The sequence below is a fragment of the Camelus bactrianus genome, chromosome 35 (assembly GCF_048773025.1).
Source record: "Camelus bactrianus isolate YW-2024 breed Bactrian camel chromosome 35, ASM4877302v1, whole genome shotgun sequence".
NCBI classification, from domain to species: domain Eukaryota; kingdom Metazoa; phylum Chordata; class Mammalia; order Artiodactyla; family Camelidae; genus Camelus; species Camelus bactrianus.
Window position 1 is genome coordinate 8050399 of NC_133573.1, and position 20359 is coordinate 8070757.

General features: G+C 37.4%; 1 protein-coding gene across 4 annotated transcripts in view; it reads left to right on the plus strand.

Moving 5' to 3' along the window:
• The window catches only part of ODAD2 (outer dynein arm docking complex subunit 2), a 154145-nt gene that overhangs the window by 82016 nt on the left and 51770 nt on the right, over positions 1 to 20359 (plus strand). For 3 of the 4 annotated variants that reach the window (XM_074358060.1, XM_074358062.1, XM_074358061.1), the window contains exons 18-19: positions 11181 to 11369; positions 12601 to 12822. In XM_074358060.1, the coding sequence (XP_074214161.1) occupies positions 11181 to 11369; positions 12601 to 12822 (411 nt within the window). Of the gene's footprint in view, positions 1 to 11180; positions 11370 to 12600; positions 12823 to 20359 lie in introns of those variants that run through there. The other variant, XR_012504139.1, reaches the window with a different exon arrangement.

Here is a 20359-nt window from a genome sequence, read left to right on the forward strand (position 1 = left end):
ATAATGTTTATAATTATTGTATTGTATCTAGTCAAACTGACCCTTTTATTATTTTACATCCTTCTTTGTCTTTTTTTTTTCTTAGTTTTTGGCTTTTCATGGAATATCTTTTCCCATATGTTTACTTTCAACCTATGTGTGTCCTTATATCTACAGTGAATCTCCTGTAGACAACATATTGTTGGATCTCTTTGTATTTTTTTTAATCCATTCTGCCCAACTCTGTATTTTAATTGGGGAGTTGAATCCACTTACATTTAGAGTAATTACTGATAGGGAAGCACTTACTTTTGCTATTTTGATACCTGTTTTCTGTATGTTTTATGCTTTTTTGTCCCTCATTTCATTCATTAGTGCCTTCCTTTGTGTTTAGCTGATTTTCTGTAGTGATACACTTTTATTCTCTTCTTGGTTCCTGTTGTGTATACTCTATAGACATTTTCTTCGTGGTTACCATGGGTATTACATGCAGTATCCTAAAGTTACGACACAGTTTATCTTAAACTGATGCTAAAAACTTGCAGAAACTCTACTCCTTTACAGTTCCACTTTTCCACTCCCCTTGATGTCATCAGTGTCACAAATTATATCTTTATATGTTGCATATCCAATAACAGATTTATAATTATTCTTACGAATTTGTTTTTTAAATCTTGTAAAAAAAATGGGGTTATAAACCAAATTACTATAATAACACTGCTGTTTCAATTCTTCTATTTACTTTTATCAGAGAACTTTATACTTCTGTGTGGCTTCAGGTTGCTGTCTAGTATCCTTTCATTTCAACTTGAGGGACTTCCTTGATCATTTCTTTTATGGCAGAAATAGTGGTAACTCCCTCAGCTATTGGCTGTCTGGGAATTTCTTAATTTCTCCTTCCTTCTTGAAGGACAATTTTGTCGAAGACAGACTTTCTCAGTTGATAGTTGTTGTTGCTTTTTGTTTTTTTTTTAACCCCAGACCTTTAAATATGTCACCCAGCTGCTTTCTGGCCCGCGCGGTTTCTGTGAAGAAGCCCACTGGCACTCACGCTGGGAGCTCCCTGGCGGTGGGAGCTGCTTTTCTTCTGCTGCTTTACTGATCCTCTCTTTGTCTTTCAACAGTTTGATCTTAAAGAGTCTCAGTCAGCAGGGGTCTCTCTAGGTTTATCCCAGAGCATACTGAGCCCCTTGGCTTTGTATATCCATGTGTTTACTCAGATTTGGAATGTTTTCAGCCATTATTTCTTCAAGTGATATCTCTGCCCTCCCCCCCCCCTTTTTTTCTTTTGGGACTCCCATAATAAATATAATGATCTGTTGATGGTGTCATTTAAGTCTCTCTCTCTCTGTTTTTTTTTTTTGCTCCTTAGACTTACTAATTTCAAATGAAGTTCACTTGTTCTTTCTTCTGCTTGTTTGAGTCTGTAATTTTACTCCTCTAGTGCATTTTTCAATTCAGTTATTATATTTTTCAGTTCCAAAATTTCTGGTTTTTTAAAAATAATTTCTATCTTTTTTGTTGATATTCTCCTTTTGTTTCTATATTATTTTCCTTGTTTCTTTGAATTCTTTGTGTATCCCTTGAGCTCTTTGATCATACTTTAGATGTTTTACAGTCTTTACCTGATACATTTTAAGTCTGATGCATTTGTTTCTTCAGGGTTGGTTTTTGGAGATTTATTTTGTTCCTTTGAATGATCCATGCTTCCCTTTTTCTTGGTATATCTTGTGACTACTTTTGTTGAAAACTGGGCATTTGAAAAAACAGCCACCTCTCCTAGTTGTTGCAGATTAGCTTGGAAGACCTTCACTAGTCACTCTTGTCATTCCTGCTGGAATAACCCAGGGTAAAGGTGTAAGGGCATCTCAGATTTTTTCTGAGCGTATGTTTTATCTTGGCCTGTGAATCCACTTTTAAAAATCTGCTTTTTAAAGTCTTAATTTCCCAAAGAGTCTCACCTCAGCTTTTTCTTGGGGCCTTAGATGTTCTATTTTATTCCTCTTCTTATAATCTCTTGCCCCAAGGTGTATGTGAGTCTGCAGTCCTCCTGCAGTTTTCATGCCCCACAATGCCTATCATTGCCTTCCATAGCTTCTGCCACCTGAGATCCAGAGTCTGCCACAATTTCCCATCTAAGTTCTTAGGCATGTGAGACAGAAAGCAGTCTCTCAGGTAGCTCATACACAGGCTAGAATGTTGCAAATCATTTGCACTCCTCTTGTTCTGGCCAAGGGAGGGAACTGGGAATTGGTCTGCTTCCTCCTGACCACACTGTAGCATTGCCAGGAAGGGGATGGGACATATGCAAGTAAAAATGCCTGGAAATTTCCTCAAGTATTGAATGTGACTCTTTCTTGTTTCAGTGTTTGCTTATTTGCTATAGATCTCTGAACTGGTTTCCGGAGTTCCTATAAAGTTACTTTAGTCAGCCCGTTAGTTAACATTTCCATGGGAGAACAAGTGTCTGGAACTTCTGAGTCTACCATCTTGGTAATTTCTCCATGCTCTCTGATGAGAAGTCAGCTATTGGTATTAATGAAGTTTCCTTGTACGTCTTGAGACATGTACACCTTTCAAGTACAGCTTGCAACTTTCAAGCTTCTCTCTTTGTCTTTAAACTGTTTATCTATGATGTGTCTAGGTGTGTATCTGAGTTTATTCTTCTTGGAATTCATTAAGATACTTGAATATATAGGTTAAAGTATTTTTATCAAATTTGGGAAGCTTTTGCCATTATTTCTTCAAATATACTTTCTGTCCCTCTCTCTGTCTCTTCTCCCAGATCTCCCATGTATGTAGGTTGATATGCTTGACAGTATACTGTAGGTCTCTGAGAATGTGTTCATTTTTCTTCGTTCATTTTTGTTTGGATCCTCAGACTAGATAATCTGAACCTACCTATCTACAAGTTCACTGAGTCCTTCTTCTCATTGCTCAAATCTGATGTTGGCCCCATGTAGTATATTTTCCATTTCAGTTACTGAACTTCAACTCTAGAATTTCTAATCGATTCTTTTTTAAATAAACCTTTTTATTAACATTCTCTGCTCCCTGAGACATTGTTCTCAAACTTTAACTGCTTAAGCATGGTTTCCTTTCATCCCTTGAACATGTTGATAATAGTTCATGTGAAGTCTTTGTCTACTAAGTCCAGTGTGGTCCAGCCTCCTTTACAGTCAGATTTTATTACCTGCTTTCTTTCCCTGAGGCATACTTTGTGGCAGACTTCTCTCTTTTTTTGTATATATCATATCTTTTTGTTATAAGCCTTGTATTTAAAATAATATAATTTAGGAAATCTGGAAATCAGATTCCCCCCTTCTTGGGGGTTTTGTTGTTGCTACTTGTTGTAGTTTTGCTATTGTTTTAGAGACTTTCTTTGACTAATTCTGTAACACCTATATTCCTTTTCAGTGTGGCCACTGAGGTTTCTGCTTAGTTAGCTCATGCTGATGAGTTGGCAGAGATGGCCTGAAACACTATGCATCATTAGATTCCTCACCCTCTGAAGAGGGCTCTGTATGTGTTTTATGGCACACATTGAACACTCCAACAGCCTGCTGGTCTGTCTTACCCTTCATTTCTGCTTGTGCAGAGCCTTGTGGTCGGCCAGAGGTGAGCAGTTATGGTTGTCTCAGGTCTTTTCTGAGCATGTGCATAGCCCTGCACTTACATGTTGCATTTTAGATCCCCAGGAATATGCTGGGTTTTTCAAAGCCCTCTATAGACATCTCATTTCCAAGATTTTCCTGCCTTTTTTTTTTTTTTTTTTTTTTGGTTGACCTTTTGTTTGTGCCAACTAGTATTACCCTCTCAAACATATTTTATGTTAAATAATTGCCACTGGTGGTTTTTTGTTTTGTTTTGTTTTGTTTTGTTTGTTTTTGTTTGTTTGTTTTTTATGACACATCCTGAGGTTAGGACTTTCCTCACTGAATGAGCTCTGAGGTAAAGACAAGCCTTTGGAGCTTTTCCTAGAAGTTGCCATTCAGATCAAATAGAGACCATGCTGTTGGAACAGGGCTTTGTGGGGAGCCCCAAACCCACTCTTCCCTTCCTGTGGCTGCCAGGCTGTAGGTTTCCCAGATACCATGGTTGCAAGGCCATTGGATTTCAAGGCTACTACAGAGCTGGGGAGAAGATAGGAAAATTAAAATGCCACAAAGCTCACTGTTCTTACTGAGGTTCAGCCATTTTTCTTGAATAAATACTCCTTGTTACAAGCCTTTCATTAAATTCAAGAGTTCCCAAAATGCTGATTTTTGCCATTTTTCGGCTAGTGTCCCCACTGTTGTTATAGAGGATCAGATCCTTATTCTACCATTCCACAAGTGCTTCTCCTCTGTTTACTCTTAAATTTGGACTCAAATGTGGGCTAACTGAGTTAATCATTTTTATACTGATGGTAGTATTTTGGAAGTAACAGCAACACAATTTGATAATTATGCAGACTGGTTATTCTCTAGTCTGGATACACATTATCTTCAGAGCTTCAAAAAAAAAAAAAAAAGATTCTCATGCAACAGCTTTACCCTTGTTCTGTATATTGAGACTAAGCTCTAGGCATTCATCTTTCTGGAAAATTACCTCGGGCGATTATAATATGAAACCAAGGCTGAGAGCTACTGATCTGGGTCTTACTTATTTTGAATCCTACAGTGTGAAATAGCATCTTACATTTCTGAGGCTCCTAGTTTGCCAGATGAATAAATGGATGGAGGTATGGATGAATGAAAGTGGTTTAAATGATATACATAAACATAGATATATTATCTAACCACAGCCAAAGATATAGTTTTGCCGACTCATTCTTCTTTGGATTTCAAAATAGGATTGATTACATAGTGAAATGTTTTTTGCTACCTGAGTCATGTACACTGAACACATTCACCCAGGTGGATGATATGTGGACTCAAATAAACTGCAAGTTCAATTCAACTAAGTTGATGTTTTAGTTGTACAGACTATTGGTAACAAGTGCATACTCAAAATAATTAGAAAATTACACTAATAACAGCTATTATTATATGCCAGGCACCTTGTTATATATTTTATATTTATCCTCTTAACAACTCTCAAGAGATTAATACTATTATTAGCTCCATTTTACAAATGAGGCAATTGAAGCTTAGAGAAGTTAAGTAGCTGGCTCCAAACTACATAGCTGATAGGGATGAAACTGAGCTATGTCCCCAGCTTTTCCCACTATGTGACTTAAACTCTTAAACCACTGGTTCCGAGACTTTGATGCACACTGGAATCACCTAGAGATCTTTATAGATGCTGGCTCCTGCTGCCGTACATTCTGCTTTAAGTGGGATAGGGTGCAACTTGAGCTGATGGAATGTTAGAAGTTCCCCTGAGTAATTCTCATGTGCCACAAAGTTTGAGAGCTACTGCCTTAAAAACTAGATTTTTTTTTTGCCTCCCTACAGAATTTTTTTTTTAAACATGATGATGTTTGGATAAATTATTCACCTCAAAATATCCCAGATGGCTCTCTTGATTTCTCAAAGTATTACATAGAGATAGACAAATTTCACCATGTCAGATTTACATCTAAAATCTTATCCCATTCACATGAAAATTGTTCAACACAATTTATGCAATGAAAAGTAGCTAGGACTCACATAAGTGCAAGGAATGAGACTTCTGGTTGTGTAGTAATTCACTTGTAAAAGACATAGGGATTTTGGCTGACTGCAAAGCTTAACATGAACAAATCGGGCACTATAGCCACTGAAACAGTGCATGCAGTTGGCCACACGAGCAGAAGCTCTGTGTCGAGATCATAGGAGGTAAGGATTCTGCCACACTCTGCTCTAGGCAGACCACATCTAGAACTGTGTTAAACTCTGGGTGTGTTTTCAGAGAAACTCTGAGAAATGAGAGGGGAGACCAGTGGAAACCATTTACTATGAAAATTAAAGGTCCACAACACAGAAGATGAAGAACAGGTATCTGGCTTCAGATGTTAGAAGGAACGTTCATGAAAGTGAGGATTAGCTGCAGGTAGTAGAATGTTACATCTCAGGTTCATTATGAGTTAAAGAGACTCTGATCTGACGAACTGGGAAGCTAATCATATATTTATAGAAAAAAATGTGACATAACAGAGCCAACAAGTAAACTTTTGGAAAGCAATCTCTTCATGAATTGGAGATTCCTTGTTTTTTGGGGGGTTTTTTGGAAGTGCAGTATTTCATGTAGTTAATTTTTTTTTCAGTCAAGATTATGGTTTCAAGTGTTGTTCTTAGCCTGATTTACACAACTCACTGTTCAGAAGCATCTGATTGGGTATTAATCAGAAATTGTTTTACCCATCTTAATCTATGGGTTATTGAGTACAGGTGAGAAACGGTTCTCAACATATATATTTTAAAATTAAGTATATATGTATATATATGCACAGATTTACATATAGCAGCTACTTTATGATAATATGACTTGTATTTGTTTAGCATCTATACTTATAAACTTGACTTTCAAATACATCATTGGCTAAGAATGTCATTTAATTACCTACATAAGCCTCTGGATGCACAAAGGTGCTTCACAATTCAGGCCTCCTCATTAACAGAATATTGCATCTAAAGCAGAATCAACACAGGACAAAGTAAAACGGAAAATCACTGCTGACTGTGATATTTGAGCAAATTATCTTAAATTAGGCTAAGGAAGTACAAAAAAATCAGAACCATTAAAGTTTTTAAAAATTTAGCTTGTAAATTAATTGGGTAAAGCCACCTTCAAAGTTTAATACATTTTCTGCCACACAAATCTAAACTGTGAGCCACTGAATCATTTATTTTACCTGAAATTAATTTATTTTTCCTTCAGTTCAGAAGGAAAGGAATAATAATTGATGTTCTACTTTTGATTTTTGAAGAACTACATTAGAAATTATAAGGTAATTTTAAATCAGAGATATTATATATACATATATATATGTATGTGTCTGTGTGTATATATATGTATGAGTGTATATATATATGTATTTGTATATATTTAAGCTGTAGGACTTGTTAACTACTAGGAATAGAACAAGGATCTTACTGTGATAGAGCCACACGCCGCCTGCTCTCCTTGAGTCTATGTGGGTATATTTAGAATTTGAAAGCAATTTATTGAATATACCTTTTGGACGAGATCTGCCTGTTCAGTTTTGGTTTCTCTAACATGCTATTCTAATATGAATGTAGCATTTTTGAAATTTTTTATATGCAATGTGCTATTTTAAAATCTCTCTCAAATACTATATTACGCATCGTGTGGTCTCTGTATGGCAGAGAGCAGTGTTTTTATAGCCCTTCCGGTCACAAGTTTTTGCCTTGAGTCCTGTTAAGGCCTTGTATGCGCTTTACGGTTGCACTATGTGTATCTCACCTCGTCAGAAAACTGCCTGTTCTTTTTGCTGGAGGCAAGAGAGAGAATTTCATGCCCATTAGTTTAATTGCTTTATGCCAAACATCCAGTTTTCTGTTTTATTCATTAATCTGTAAATAATAATCTGTCTTAATATTTTCCTGTTAGTTGAATTTTAACCAAAAGTGTTTTGCTACTTTCTATTTTCATCTTATTGGTGCATTTGACTTAATTTTGTTTAATTTGAACTCGACACCGTTTCCTACCTATTCAGCCATTCAAACGTTACTGTAACAGCAGTATGAAGGTGTTTCATATTCTTTTTTTTTTTTTAATTTTTTCAATTATGGTTCTTGTATGTCTTAGGAAATGTCACTGGCAAAATAGCTTCACCTCTTTTGGAATTATTAACCCTTTAAATTGGGAAGCTTCTTCTGACTGTTTATAAACTAGCTTTAATGTGACAACTACAATTGTTAGTACTTCCAAGGCCAAGCACACAGGTTGCTGTGCAAAGACACTAAATGAGAAATCAGGATATCTAAAGTTGCTTTTTATCTTTGTCGCTAACTGGGCATGAGCCCTTAGCCTTCCTGTCTGTAAAATGAGGATGTCATGTCTCCTTAAGGCAGAGCTGTGGAGATCAGATGAGATAGTGTATGTGGAAGTCCTTTGTAAACTGCCAAAAAAAATTAGGCTGCTCTTACTATATTACTATTATTAGTATTATCACTATGATTATTAATGTTTTTTCCATTACAGATGAAAATTTGAATTGTCTGTAACCAATATTGTACCACTGGTGAAACTGGCAAAGACTAGTTTTTAAGATATGTGAGAAGGTGGAAAATGTGGTGAATTTGCCCAGTCGCTTAGCATTAGTGAGAGACAGTTTTGGTAGAGTAATTACTTTTTCCATCCTCAAATATACTGTCTCCCTTTCCATAGAAACTATGTGAGGCAAGATGTCATGTGTTTAAAATCATTAAACCTAAAAAGAAAAAAATAAAGGAAGGAAAGAAAGAAGTCTTACCTTCAAAACAAACAAACTTTGGAGGGGCCTGTAGGCTGGAGCCTAACATTCACTGTCCCACAGATTATAAACATTACAAGACCTCGGTGAGCTGTGCTCATGACCTCATTGAGACTTTGGCTCCCTGTGTCTCATACCATGCATCTTAGGAAGCTCTTGGATCAGAGGCAGATGTGGTCATTTTTGTTATTGTTCCCAGGACGGCCCCGGTGCTGTGGCTCACCGCCTCCACTGATAAAGCAGCGAGAGAATCAGGAAGTCACTAGAATGAGAGACTAACGGATCTTATCTGTTTATATCCCATCCTACATAGCTGACACACTTTTCTTTTTAGTGTTTGTGACAGTGGTTAAGTATCTTAAAGTTATAGTCCCCTTATTCCTTCTATTTTGTCATAATTCAACAAACATTTATTTGAAAGTCCTCTGAGTGACAGACACCAGATGACGTCCAAAGTGAGAGTCAAAGAAAGAGACCAGGTGCTTCTGCTCTTGAAGGACTCGCACGTTAATGGGGAGAGAACCCATAAGAAAAGACTTACATATGATGAAATCAACCAACTATAGATGCCTTTGGTTTTAAATAACCAGATCAGAGTAGTTGACTCAGCAGGTGAACGATGTCCTCGAGGACCCAGGCTGTTGGCCTCTTTCTGTTCTGTCATTCTAGGTATTCTTATAAATGGAAAAACTTCTTCAGAAGATTCCTAGGAGTCATCATCTCAGAACTCATTAGCCATAACTGGGCTATCTAGCCCACCCCAAGCAAATAGTTGGCAAGGGGAAGGAGACGTCAGATAGGCTTGGGCCAGTCAAGAAGTACGTCTGGGTTAGAGGCACTCTCTCCTGATGCTTGTGTGTGAGAATTAGACAACCAAACGGAAGCAAGTCCTGACAAACATGAGAGAATGAGGAAATGGGTTTCGGAGAAAACCATCTACAAGAATATGGAGGGGAGGGAGTGACCAACACTGAGACGGGGGGATAGGAGACATGTCACTGAGGAGCCATTATTTAAGCTGCTATTAAGAGATGAGTCAGAGTTTTCAGAGCTAAGTAGGAGTTTGTAGTTTACTAGGGCTAAACTCCAGGTAAAGAAAATAACTTGGTCAAAGATATCAAAAAACATGGTCCTTTAGGGAACAACAGTAATCCCAGAGGCTGGAGTATAGTTGATGCAAGAGTGAGAGTGTACTAGGAAATGAGATAAGAGGGCGGCATTGAGACTGTGAATGTCAGCTAGACCTTATCCTGAAGGAAATGAAGTCATTGAAAGATTTTAAGAAAACTGCAACCCTTTTGTCAGGGTCTCTAGTCTTTTCGAAGTCTGACACCCATTCTCAAGTAGACTCCTCAGGAAAGGCCTCTGTTGACATCACTCCCTGAAGTCTTCCGTGTTTACACAGTTTCATGCTTGTAGGTCATTTTGGTTGGATACTAGCACCTTGATTCTCGTTTTCTCTTGAGTAGCTTATATTATGTCTTGTGGGTACTTTGTTGGCAATTTGGTCTTCCGTTACCTAACACCACCCTTTCCCACCGAAAGAGAACAAAACCAAACCCTGCCTTTCCAACATCAGCGCATCAGGATCATCACCAAATCACTCATCCTTATCTTCTCCAATTAATCCTCGGAAATCCACACCCTTCTCTCCAGGCCTAGACCACCACTCTCATCCAAACCATCACCACCTCTTACTCTCATCCCTTAAGCCATAGCTTGCAAATATCACCAAGGCAATCGTTGAAACTTTACATCAGCTGACGGCCCTTGTTATATGCATTTGTAATATCTTTACCTCTTCCCCTTTCATGCTACTCATTCTACGTGTTACTTCTTAATGGCCATCTTCCCCACTAGACTGTAAGCAACATGATGGCAAAAGACTATACACAGTCAATCTACATTATTCACAGAATCTGTCTGGGAATTCACCTACTTGCTAACATTTTTTTGTAACTCCCAAAGCAACACTCACAGCACTTTCTCAGTCATTCTTGGACGTGCACAGAGAAGTGAAAATTTTAAATTGCCCAACACACATGCACACAGCTGTGGTTGAACAAGACAGTGCCTTGCATTCTTGTTTCAGTTCTCACACCATCAATAAGCATCCATTTTGCAGTCTACTTGGTGCCACATTTTCCACACTTTGTGGGGTTTTTTAAGTTGGTGATTTCACTCTTTAAAATAGCCCCCATGCATAGTGCTGTCTGATGTTCCTAAGTACAAGAAGGCTGTGATGAGAGAAAAATACATTAGATAAGCTTCATTCAGGCATGAGTTACAGTGCGTCGTCCATGATTTTAATGTTAATGAATGAACAATATATGAAATGAGATGTCTTTAAACAGAAACACACACATAAAACAAGGTTAAGTATTGATCAGTTGATGACAATGTGGCCAGACGCTCACAGGAACCTAATATTTCCCCTAGGAGCAGTGGTTCAGTATCAGCTAATTTGGTTTCTGTAATGATTTAATGAGATATCACTACTGCAAAAAAATAAGACTCAGCTGTGCTTTGTTAACTTCTATATCCCTGGTAGTTATCACAGTGACTCTCACGTAATTGTTTGATAAATATTTGTCGAAACTGAATTGTCTCTGTGTGTATGTATACACACACGTATTTTATACATACATGCATAAAAGTCATATGTAATATATAAATAAATTAAACTGAATTTGTTTGTCATGCCAAAGGTATATTCCACAGCTTTATTACTTTCTGTTTTTAAAAAAATGGTAAGTGTAGGTTTCTTTTTGATATATTCTTTATTTTTATTGTTATCTAGGATGCTGGAGAAATGGTTCGTTCCTTCATTGGTGGTTTGGAACTTGTCGTCAGTTTACTGAAATCAGATAATAAAGAGGTTCTGGCGAGTGTATGTGCTGCTATTACCAACATAGCAAAAGATCAAGAAAATTTAGCTATTATCACAGATTATGGCGTTGTCCCTTTATTGTCCAAAATAGCAAATACAGTAAGTAACACATCTTTTTATTTTAAAATGCACATTAAGTTAAGATACCACAGTGTAGTGGCAAAAACAATGAGCTTAAAATCAATCTAGAGATCTGAATTCAGGTTTAATATCCATCACTTATGCTGTATGAGAGTTTGGTGAACTCATTTAATTTCTGTGAGACTAATAACGTGAAAGTGTATTTTAAACTGTAAAACATTAATATGCAAGATCCTTGTAAAATAGAGGCTATTTTACGTTTATCGCTGGCAAGTAAAGCGGTGGCAAATGTAAGTGTTACTGTGGAAGTGTTCCCTCTCATCTTCATCGCCATCATCATTGCCATGAGCCTAAAGACAATTGTTCACGCCAACTTTAGAAGTTAAGTGAGCCTGCCCCAGCTCAGCAAGTATGGGTTGATGGCATTCTTGAGCTGGAAGACTTTGGCAATCACTGTATTGTTTATCCAGAGCTGTGCCAGATAGAACAAGCAGCCTTGAGAGATAATGACTTCACCATGACCAGAGGTATTTGAGCATATCTTGGACTACCACTTGGCAGAAAAGTCACAGAGCAGAAATTCAATCATTAGATGCCTGCTTGGTCTAGAACACTTTTTAGGGCCAGTCTAATACTAAGTTCCTAAGAGTATCTGCCAGATTCAGTTAAGGACACCAAGGTATGGCCTGAATCAAGAGATCGGTATGATTAATAAACAGAAAACTATAACATTATTCAGTTATACTTATAGGAGGTCATTATATACAAAAAGAAGGATACAGTCTGCATAAAGAGCACAGAAAGGAAAGTGGCAGACTCAGAACCTGTCATTGTTTACTGCACTGTTTTCTCCCTCTGGGGACCAAGGGGAATTGCAGACGTAGAAGAAGTAGAATGAAGCCTCTTATCCCAGTCAACCGACGGGCTCCCTTAAGAATGTCCAATATTACTCAGTTACTTTTATTACTAAACCACTTGCTGATCTGTCATTCTGTGTTGTGAGTAGACTTACTCAAAAGGAGGCAAATAACTCATGTCAGACACCTGACCACCTGTGGGTGCACACACTACACTCAGTTCATAAAAAGAAAACGCAGGATTGAACCCTGATCCATTGGTGACCCACCCAAATACTACTTCCCATCAAGACACCACCTGAATAGCCAGTGGGTAATAAACCTCTAGAGCATAAATATGATCTCACAGGGTTGTTATGATGCACATACCACAATTCATTTTCTTTGTGCAGACTAATGACAAACTGAGGCAGCATCTAGCAGAAGCTATCTCCCGCTGCTGTATGTGGGGCAGGAACAGAGAGGCCTTCGGTGAGCACAGGGCAGTGGGTCTGTTAGTGCGTTACCTGAAATCAAATGACACCAACGTGCACAGAACGACGGCCCAAGCCTTGTACCAGCTCTCAGAAGATGCTGATAACTGCATCACCATGCATGAGAACGGCGCAGTGAAGGTAAGTTGATGAGCTTTGTGGTTCAGTCCAAGTGGGGTCAATGTTGTTGTTGTTGTTGTTGTTGTTGTTGTTTTGAAAGACATGCAAGTAATATTAAGGTTTTACTAAATGGGGTTTTTGAACACACAAAACTGCCCTCTTGTTGGGTCACAGCTGCAGATGAGCTATATGTTACTGTTCTCACGGTTAATGCTGCAGAAAAGTTGCATGGAGATAGATGTTTTCTAAATCAAAGAATGTATAATGTGCTCAATTAAATAAGTGGCTGCTCCATAAGTTGAATTTGATGAAAGAAAATGTATAGTGCATGAACAATCAGCGGTATTCATAATTCTGTTTAATATTCTATTTACCTAGCACTTAAATATTAAAATATAGGCACCAACTGAACAGCAAAGAAGCTGACAAACAGAACTAGACAGTCAGGCCAGTCGTGGCCTTAAGCAAAGAACCAATTCGAAGAACATGTTTCTTCCAAAAAAAAAAAAAACCTGCGCATCAAACCTTCTTTGCCTTTAACTAATATCCAGGCAGGGAAGTTTCTGCACATAGACTTTGATGTATCTATACACTGAAAACACCCAAGAGCTTCTGAATGGAATATTTTGATGGTGATCAATATAAAAAATCAGCAGTACATGAACAGCTTACATGTATTAGGAAAAACTGATTTAAAATTCTAGTTCTTTTCTATGGCTTGTTTCCTTGCACAATATAGTTTTACTGTCTATTATCTCAATTTGGAGCCTATGACAACCTGATACATTTACACTTTGAAATGTAGGCCCAAAGTGAGCTCTATCTTTCAGACAAAAGTTAATAAAAGTGCCAGTTAATCATATCCCATCCAACTTAATATATGCTGAATATGAAACCTCTTAGGAGGAATAAGACTCCTAAAATGCCAATTGGTAATTTTTTGAGGTGATTATTTTAACTTATCCTTTAAATCTATTACAGCTGAAGAATAAGATGTTAATTTTTCTGAAATTAAACCCAATTTACATTTAAATGTGTCAACCTTTCCATTATAAATCCATTTTTACAGCACATAAGTTAGGCCAAATGAGTTTCTTCAAGCAAAAAGCTGGCATAAAAAGCATGCTTTAAAATAAGCACTATTTTTTTAAGTTAATTATAAAAAATATACTGGAATGTTAACTTCCGGTTGCTGAAGAATGGTAAAAAATGCCATCACTCCTACGTGATTATGTTCACACTTCAAAAGAGATGTTTCTAATTTAAAATTTTACATTCTGTTATTGAACAGGGGCAATCTAACATGCACGACCTAAAGACTTTTGTTTTTTTTAATGAAGCTATGAAAATTAAGTAGCTTGGTAAAGGGTCTGACATAGAACGTTCTTAGACAATTGCCAGTTACTTTGAGGAGAGAAATTCTGGACTCCTCAGAAAGTTTTCAAATGTAGTAAGGTTCACATGTTATTGTTCACTTGACGCACATGCCAGGTGGATGTGTAACTCTCAATTATTTCTCCTAATGTAAGTCAACAGGGAATCCAAAATCATTTATGAATTGTATTTTGCTATGAAGACTGTTGACCCTGTGTTCACCCACCTACACGGCTTATATATATCAGAAAAAGAAAGCAATAAAAATGATTAGAGCGAGGGGACAGGAAAGAGAAAAACAAAGAAGGAAAGTTGATTTTCTTGCCCTTGAGACCCTTTCCTAGGTCATCCTAAGGTATCTTGAGAGCATCTCTGTCCCTCCCACCTGCGTTTCCAGCTACCTGGCATTTCTACCTGTAAAGAATGGTATTTTACAAGTTTATTACAGGCCACTCCATCATGATACAGAGGCTGGCCTTCTGGTGGGCTCTCCCTTGTGAGGCTGTGGGGGAAGCATGAGGACCTGTGTCTCTCTTCTTTGGTTTTCTTGACTGAGGAAGAAAATGTGGCTGTGGTGTCCTAGGTGTTGGCAGAATCAGCAGGGTTTGGTAGTTGCTTGGACGTGGGGAAGAAAGGAAAGGATTGAGTCAAAAATAATGCCAGGTCTCAGACTAGGTGAAAAGGAAGATTCCATTAGCCAAGACAATGCAAGAAAACACATGGCACATCAGGGTGGCGAAAGTCCCTACAGTGAATGTGTCACCCGGGTAGCTAACATGTCTGACTTCAAATGCATATGAACTTTATCCACTATTTTGGCAAATCCTTGGCTGTTTTTGTCCCTAATTGCTACACCACCTTGCTAGTCAAATGCTTACTGTTGGCCCTTTGTATTTGTGGGTTCCACATCCACAGAGTCAACCAATCATAGATCAAAAATATTCAGAAAAAAATTCCAGGAAGTTCCAAAAGACAAAGCTAGAATTTGCCACGTTTGCTGGCAACTATTTACATATCATTTACACTGTATTTACAACCATTTACATAGCATTTATGTTGTATTAGGTATTATTAATAATCTAGAGATGATTTAAAGACATACAGATGGCCAGTAAGCACATGAAAAGATGCTCAACATCACTAATCACCAGAGAAATGCAAATCAAAATTACAATGAGATATCACCTCACACCTGTCCAAGTAAGAATCAAAAAGACCATGAATAACAAATGTTGGCAAGGATGTGGAGAAAAAGGAAACCCTTGTACACTATTGGTGGGAATATAAATTGGTGTAGCCACTATGGAAAACAGTATGGAGATTCCTCAAAAAACTAAAAATAGAACTACCATATGACCCAGCAATTCCACTCCTGGCCATATATCCAGAAAATAAACAAAACCACTAATTTGAAAAGATACATGCACTTCAATGTTCATAGCAGCATTATTTATAACTGCCAAGATTTGGAAGCAACTGAAATGTCCATCAGCAGATGAATGGGTAAAGAAGATATGGTATTTACATAGAATTGAATACTACTCAGCCATAAAAAAGAATGAAATTTTGCCACTTACAACAATGTGGATAGACTAGGAGGTATTATGCTTAGTGAAATTAGTCAGACAGAGAAAGACAATACTGTATGTTATCACTTATATGTAGAATCTAAAAAATAAAACAAACTAGTAACAAAAAAAGAAGCAGACACAGATACAGAGAATAAACTAGTGGTTACCATGGGGAAAGAGAAGGGGGAGGGGCAGGGAAGGGGTAGGGGTTTAACAGGTACCAACTATTACATATAAAATAAATAAGTTACAAGGATATATTGTACAGCACAGGGAATATAGCCAATATTTTATTATAGCTATAATGGAGTATAATTAAAAATTGTGAATCACTATGTTGCACACCTGAAACTAACATAATATTGTCAATCAACTATACCTCAATAAAAACATTAAAAAATAAAGTACACAGGATGATGTACATAGGTTATGTATAAATACTTCATCATTTTATATAAGGGACTTGAACATGCATGGATTTTCGTATCGGTAGGGGTCCTGGAATCAGTCCCCCTCGGATACTGAGGGACTGCACAGTGCTATTTCTGAGTCCTGCAAACATTCCTGCAGCAGCTGCCCATGAGCAATGTGGACAGGCTCTTTGACAATTACCAGAGGCATCCTGTCACTCTGTTTATATGTAATTTATTCTAGAGTTAGCTCTTTTGTTGTACAATTTCCTCAACAGTAGCAGCTGACTTTATGCATCTGTGTCATGCCAACTGACATTTATCCTACAGTAACAGGGAAGCGGCAGGCCTGAGGGTCTGGAATAGACTGAGTTCAGTTTCTAACGTGTTCCATTTAAACAGTTTGAATTTTAGGTCTAGAGCAGTGCTGTCCAGTAGAAATGTAATGCAAGCCACATATGTAATATTACATTTTCTAGTCCCTCCAATATAAGAAAAGATAAAAAAGAAACAGGTAAAATTAATTTCAGTAATATATTTTCTTTAACCCAGTATATCCATGATATTATTATTTCAACATATAACCGATACACAATACTAATATTTTACATTATCTTTTTGGGGGTACTAAATCTTCAAACTCTAGTGTGTGTTTTTACACGTATGATACATCTCAATTTGGATTGGCCACATTTCAAGTTCTCAGTAGGTGGTTAGTGGTTTTCTTATTGGACAGCACAAGTCTGGAGACAGGGGAGAGGGGAAGGTTCGGGAAGTATCAGTGGAGAGCTATTAAGCCATGAACAAGGGTAGAGATGCTTTTGGCAGAGAGTTTAGAGAAGCCTGGGAAAGGTCTACATTTTCACTCACAGAGCATGTGAAGCAGGAAAAAGACCTGTCAAAGCAAAGTCAGGAATCAGCAGTTAACCAGGAGGAGTTCGAGAAGCCAAAGGAAGAACAGGTTTCCGAGGGTTTGTGTTTAAACGCTGCTAAGCAGTCAACAAGGACTTCCTGATTCAGTTCTGATGGAAAATAATCCTTGTGGTAGAACCTCTCCAGGTAGGAATCTCTTCTCCAGGAACATCTGATAAATGCCCTGCTCTGACGAGTACCATGGGATAGGAATGATTCAGTCCTTTTTCTTTTTATGATTTCACACAGACATCCTTCCCCGAGTATCAGCCCAGGGTCTTGTATCATTACAAAACCTCCTGAATGTGGAAGCAGAAGTGTTGGCAACAATATTGAAACCATGAGAAGTCTAGGAGATACAGCGAAGTTACTTGTCAATGACAACAAAACTGTAACTGAGGAAAGTGACAGAAAGAGGGGAAGAAGTGCAGGAACACTGAGCAAGACAAGCCCTTTCCTAAGACAGGAAAGTGATCAGATAGAGAGACGGTGAGACCGTAAGAGGCACGGAGCTCCCTTCCCCATGGTGACCTTCCGTTTGTTTTTGCACACGTCTATAGCCGGCAGATAGAAACTACCTATAACTTTCTGGAAGGCAGGAAATTGAAGAGATTGCCTACAATACGACCTGGAGCAGTCCCAGCAGTGGCAGAGGGAGGGGAGAGGAGGCAATCTAGGGAGAGCTAAGAGAGTCCCTTGGCTGTTCCCAGACTTGGCACGCGTAGTGGCATCCCACAGTGACAGAAGATGAACCCAGAAGCTAACACACCCCTTGGTTTTTGAAGCCTGGTGCAGGGAAAGAAAAACACCACTAATGCTTTTGAGTCAAGTAAATGGGCTTTAGGTACCAAGATTCCCCTAGGCAGTCTCATTGTCCATATACAAGTCTGTGTAATTCATGTTTGATTGAACTATAATATTTTCTGTTAATTAAAACTCTTCACATAACCTTACGGTTGAGTACTTTCCTCACATTTCAGATATTCCTTGGAGTGCTGAGAATAGCCTGTTTGACAATACGCAGTTAAATTAATTAGGAGGACTTCTAGGTGTCAGTGAATATAATACCACATAGAGAGCCATGGAAAGACTTGTTTCCCATTGACTTTTTTCTTATTATGGTACTTGCACTTTTCCTTTAAAGTGAGAAAGAAATTTATGATTACTTAAGGGTTCCAGTAAGTTAGAATTTAGTTTATCATGTTTAATGTTATACATGTCACATGTTTTCCTTATTTCATTGTTATTTTTTAACTTAAAAATGTAATAGCTCTATTAAAGTATAGTTGACGTACACATGCACATAATTAAAGTATACAATTTGGTAAGTTTTGACATATATATGTGTATACTATACACACACATGCACAAACAAAATCATTATCAGATCAAGAAAGTGATCCCCCCAAAGTTTCCTGCTGCCCCATTGTAAACCCTCTCTCCTGCCTGTCTCTGTCCTGGGGCAACCACTGATCTGCTTTCTATCAATACAGACTAGTTTTTATAGATTAGCATTTTCTAGAACTTAACATAAATGGGATCACACAGTATGCAGTTTTTTGGCTTCTTTTGCTCAGCTTAATTATTTTCATATTCATCTCTGCTCTTACAGGTATCAATAGTTCATTCTTTTATTCCTGAGTAGTATTCCATTGAATAGATATACCACAATTTATGTATCCTTTCACTTTTAATGGAGTTTTGAATTATTTCCAATTTTGGGTTATTACAAATAAGTTGCTATGAATATTTGTGTACAAGTCTCGTGTGGGCATGTGCTTTCATTCCTCTTGGGTAAATACCTAGGAGTGATGGCTGGATCATACGATATAGGTATGTTTAACTTCTGAATAAATTGCCAAATCTGTTTTCTAAAGTAGTGGTGCCATTTTACATTCCTGCCAGCAGTGTACAGGGGCAGCCCCACCAACACTTGGTATAGTCAAGTCTTTTTATTTTAGACATTATTTTATATGAGACTTAGTCTAATCAGTGTGAAATGGTATCTCATGACTTCAATTTCAATTCTCCTAATGACTAACAATGTGGAACATCTTTTAATGTGTTTATATTCTAGCTCCATAACGCCTTTGGTAAAGCGTTCAAGTTTTTTGATCATTTTTCAATTTAGTTGTTTGTTTCCTTTTTATTGAGCGTTGAGAGTACTGTATGTATTCTCGATACAAGTCCTTTACCACGTGTGTAAGTTGCAAATATTTTCTCCCAGTTTGGAGCTAGTCTTTTTAATTCTCTTAGCTATGCCTTTTAAGCAGTAGATGTTCTTAACCTTTGATGAAGTCCAGTTAATCTTTTTTAAAAATGGATCGTTCTTTTGATGTTGTATCTGGTCACAGGGTCACATGGTCACAAGGATTTTCCATGTTTTCTCTTGTAAGTTTTACGCTTTTGGTTTTACATTTGAGTCTATGATCCTTTTTGAGTAAATCTCTGTTTATGATGCTAGGTATGAAATGAAGTTCATTTTGGGGGGAGCATAGGGGCATCATTTATTGAAAAGACTGCCCTTTCTCCACTGAATGTCTTTTGCAATTTTGGGGAAAAAAAATCAATGAATACATATCTGTTTTGTTCCCTTATTCTATTTGTCTATATTGATTCCAGTACCACACTGTCTTAATTACCATAGCTTTAATAAGCCTTAAAGTTAGGTAGTATAAGTCTCCCTACCTTACTGCCTTTTAAGAGTTGTTCTGGCTATTCTGGTTCTTTTACATTTCCATATGAACTTTAAAATCAGTTTGTCATTTTCCAGAGGAAATACCTCCTGAGATTTTGACTGGAATGGCATGAGGTCTATAGATCTTTTTGGAGAAAATTGATATTGTGACAATATTGAGTCTTCTGACCCATAAAAGGGACTCTTTCCATTAAATTAGATCTTATTTCGTATCCCTCAGCTACAGTCTGTAGCGCTTATCACATGGGTTTTCCACAACTTTTGTCAGATGTAGCCCTATGTAATCAATGTTTTTTAATGCTACAGTAAATATTTTTAAAATTTCGATTTCTGATTGTTTATGGCTATTCTATAGAAATATGATTGATTCTGTGTATTAATCTTAAATCCTGCATCCTTGTTAAACTCATTTATTTATTCTAGTAGGTTTTTGGAGATCCCGTCAGATTTTCTACATAGTCCAAGGGTAGCCACACTTTTTCTCTAAAGGGCCAGATGCTAAATATTTTAGGCTTTATGGATGGCATATAGTCTCTGCTGAGGTCCTTCTTTCTTTTATTGTTGCTGTAGGATGTAGTTGTTGTTGTTGTTAT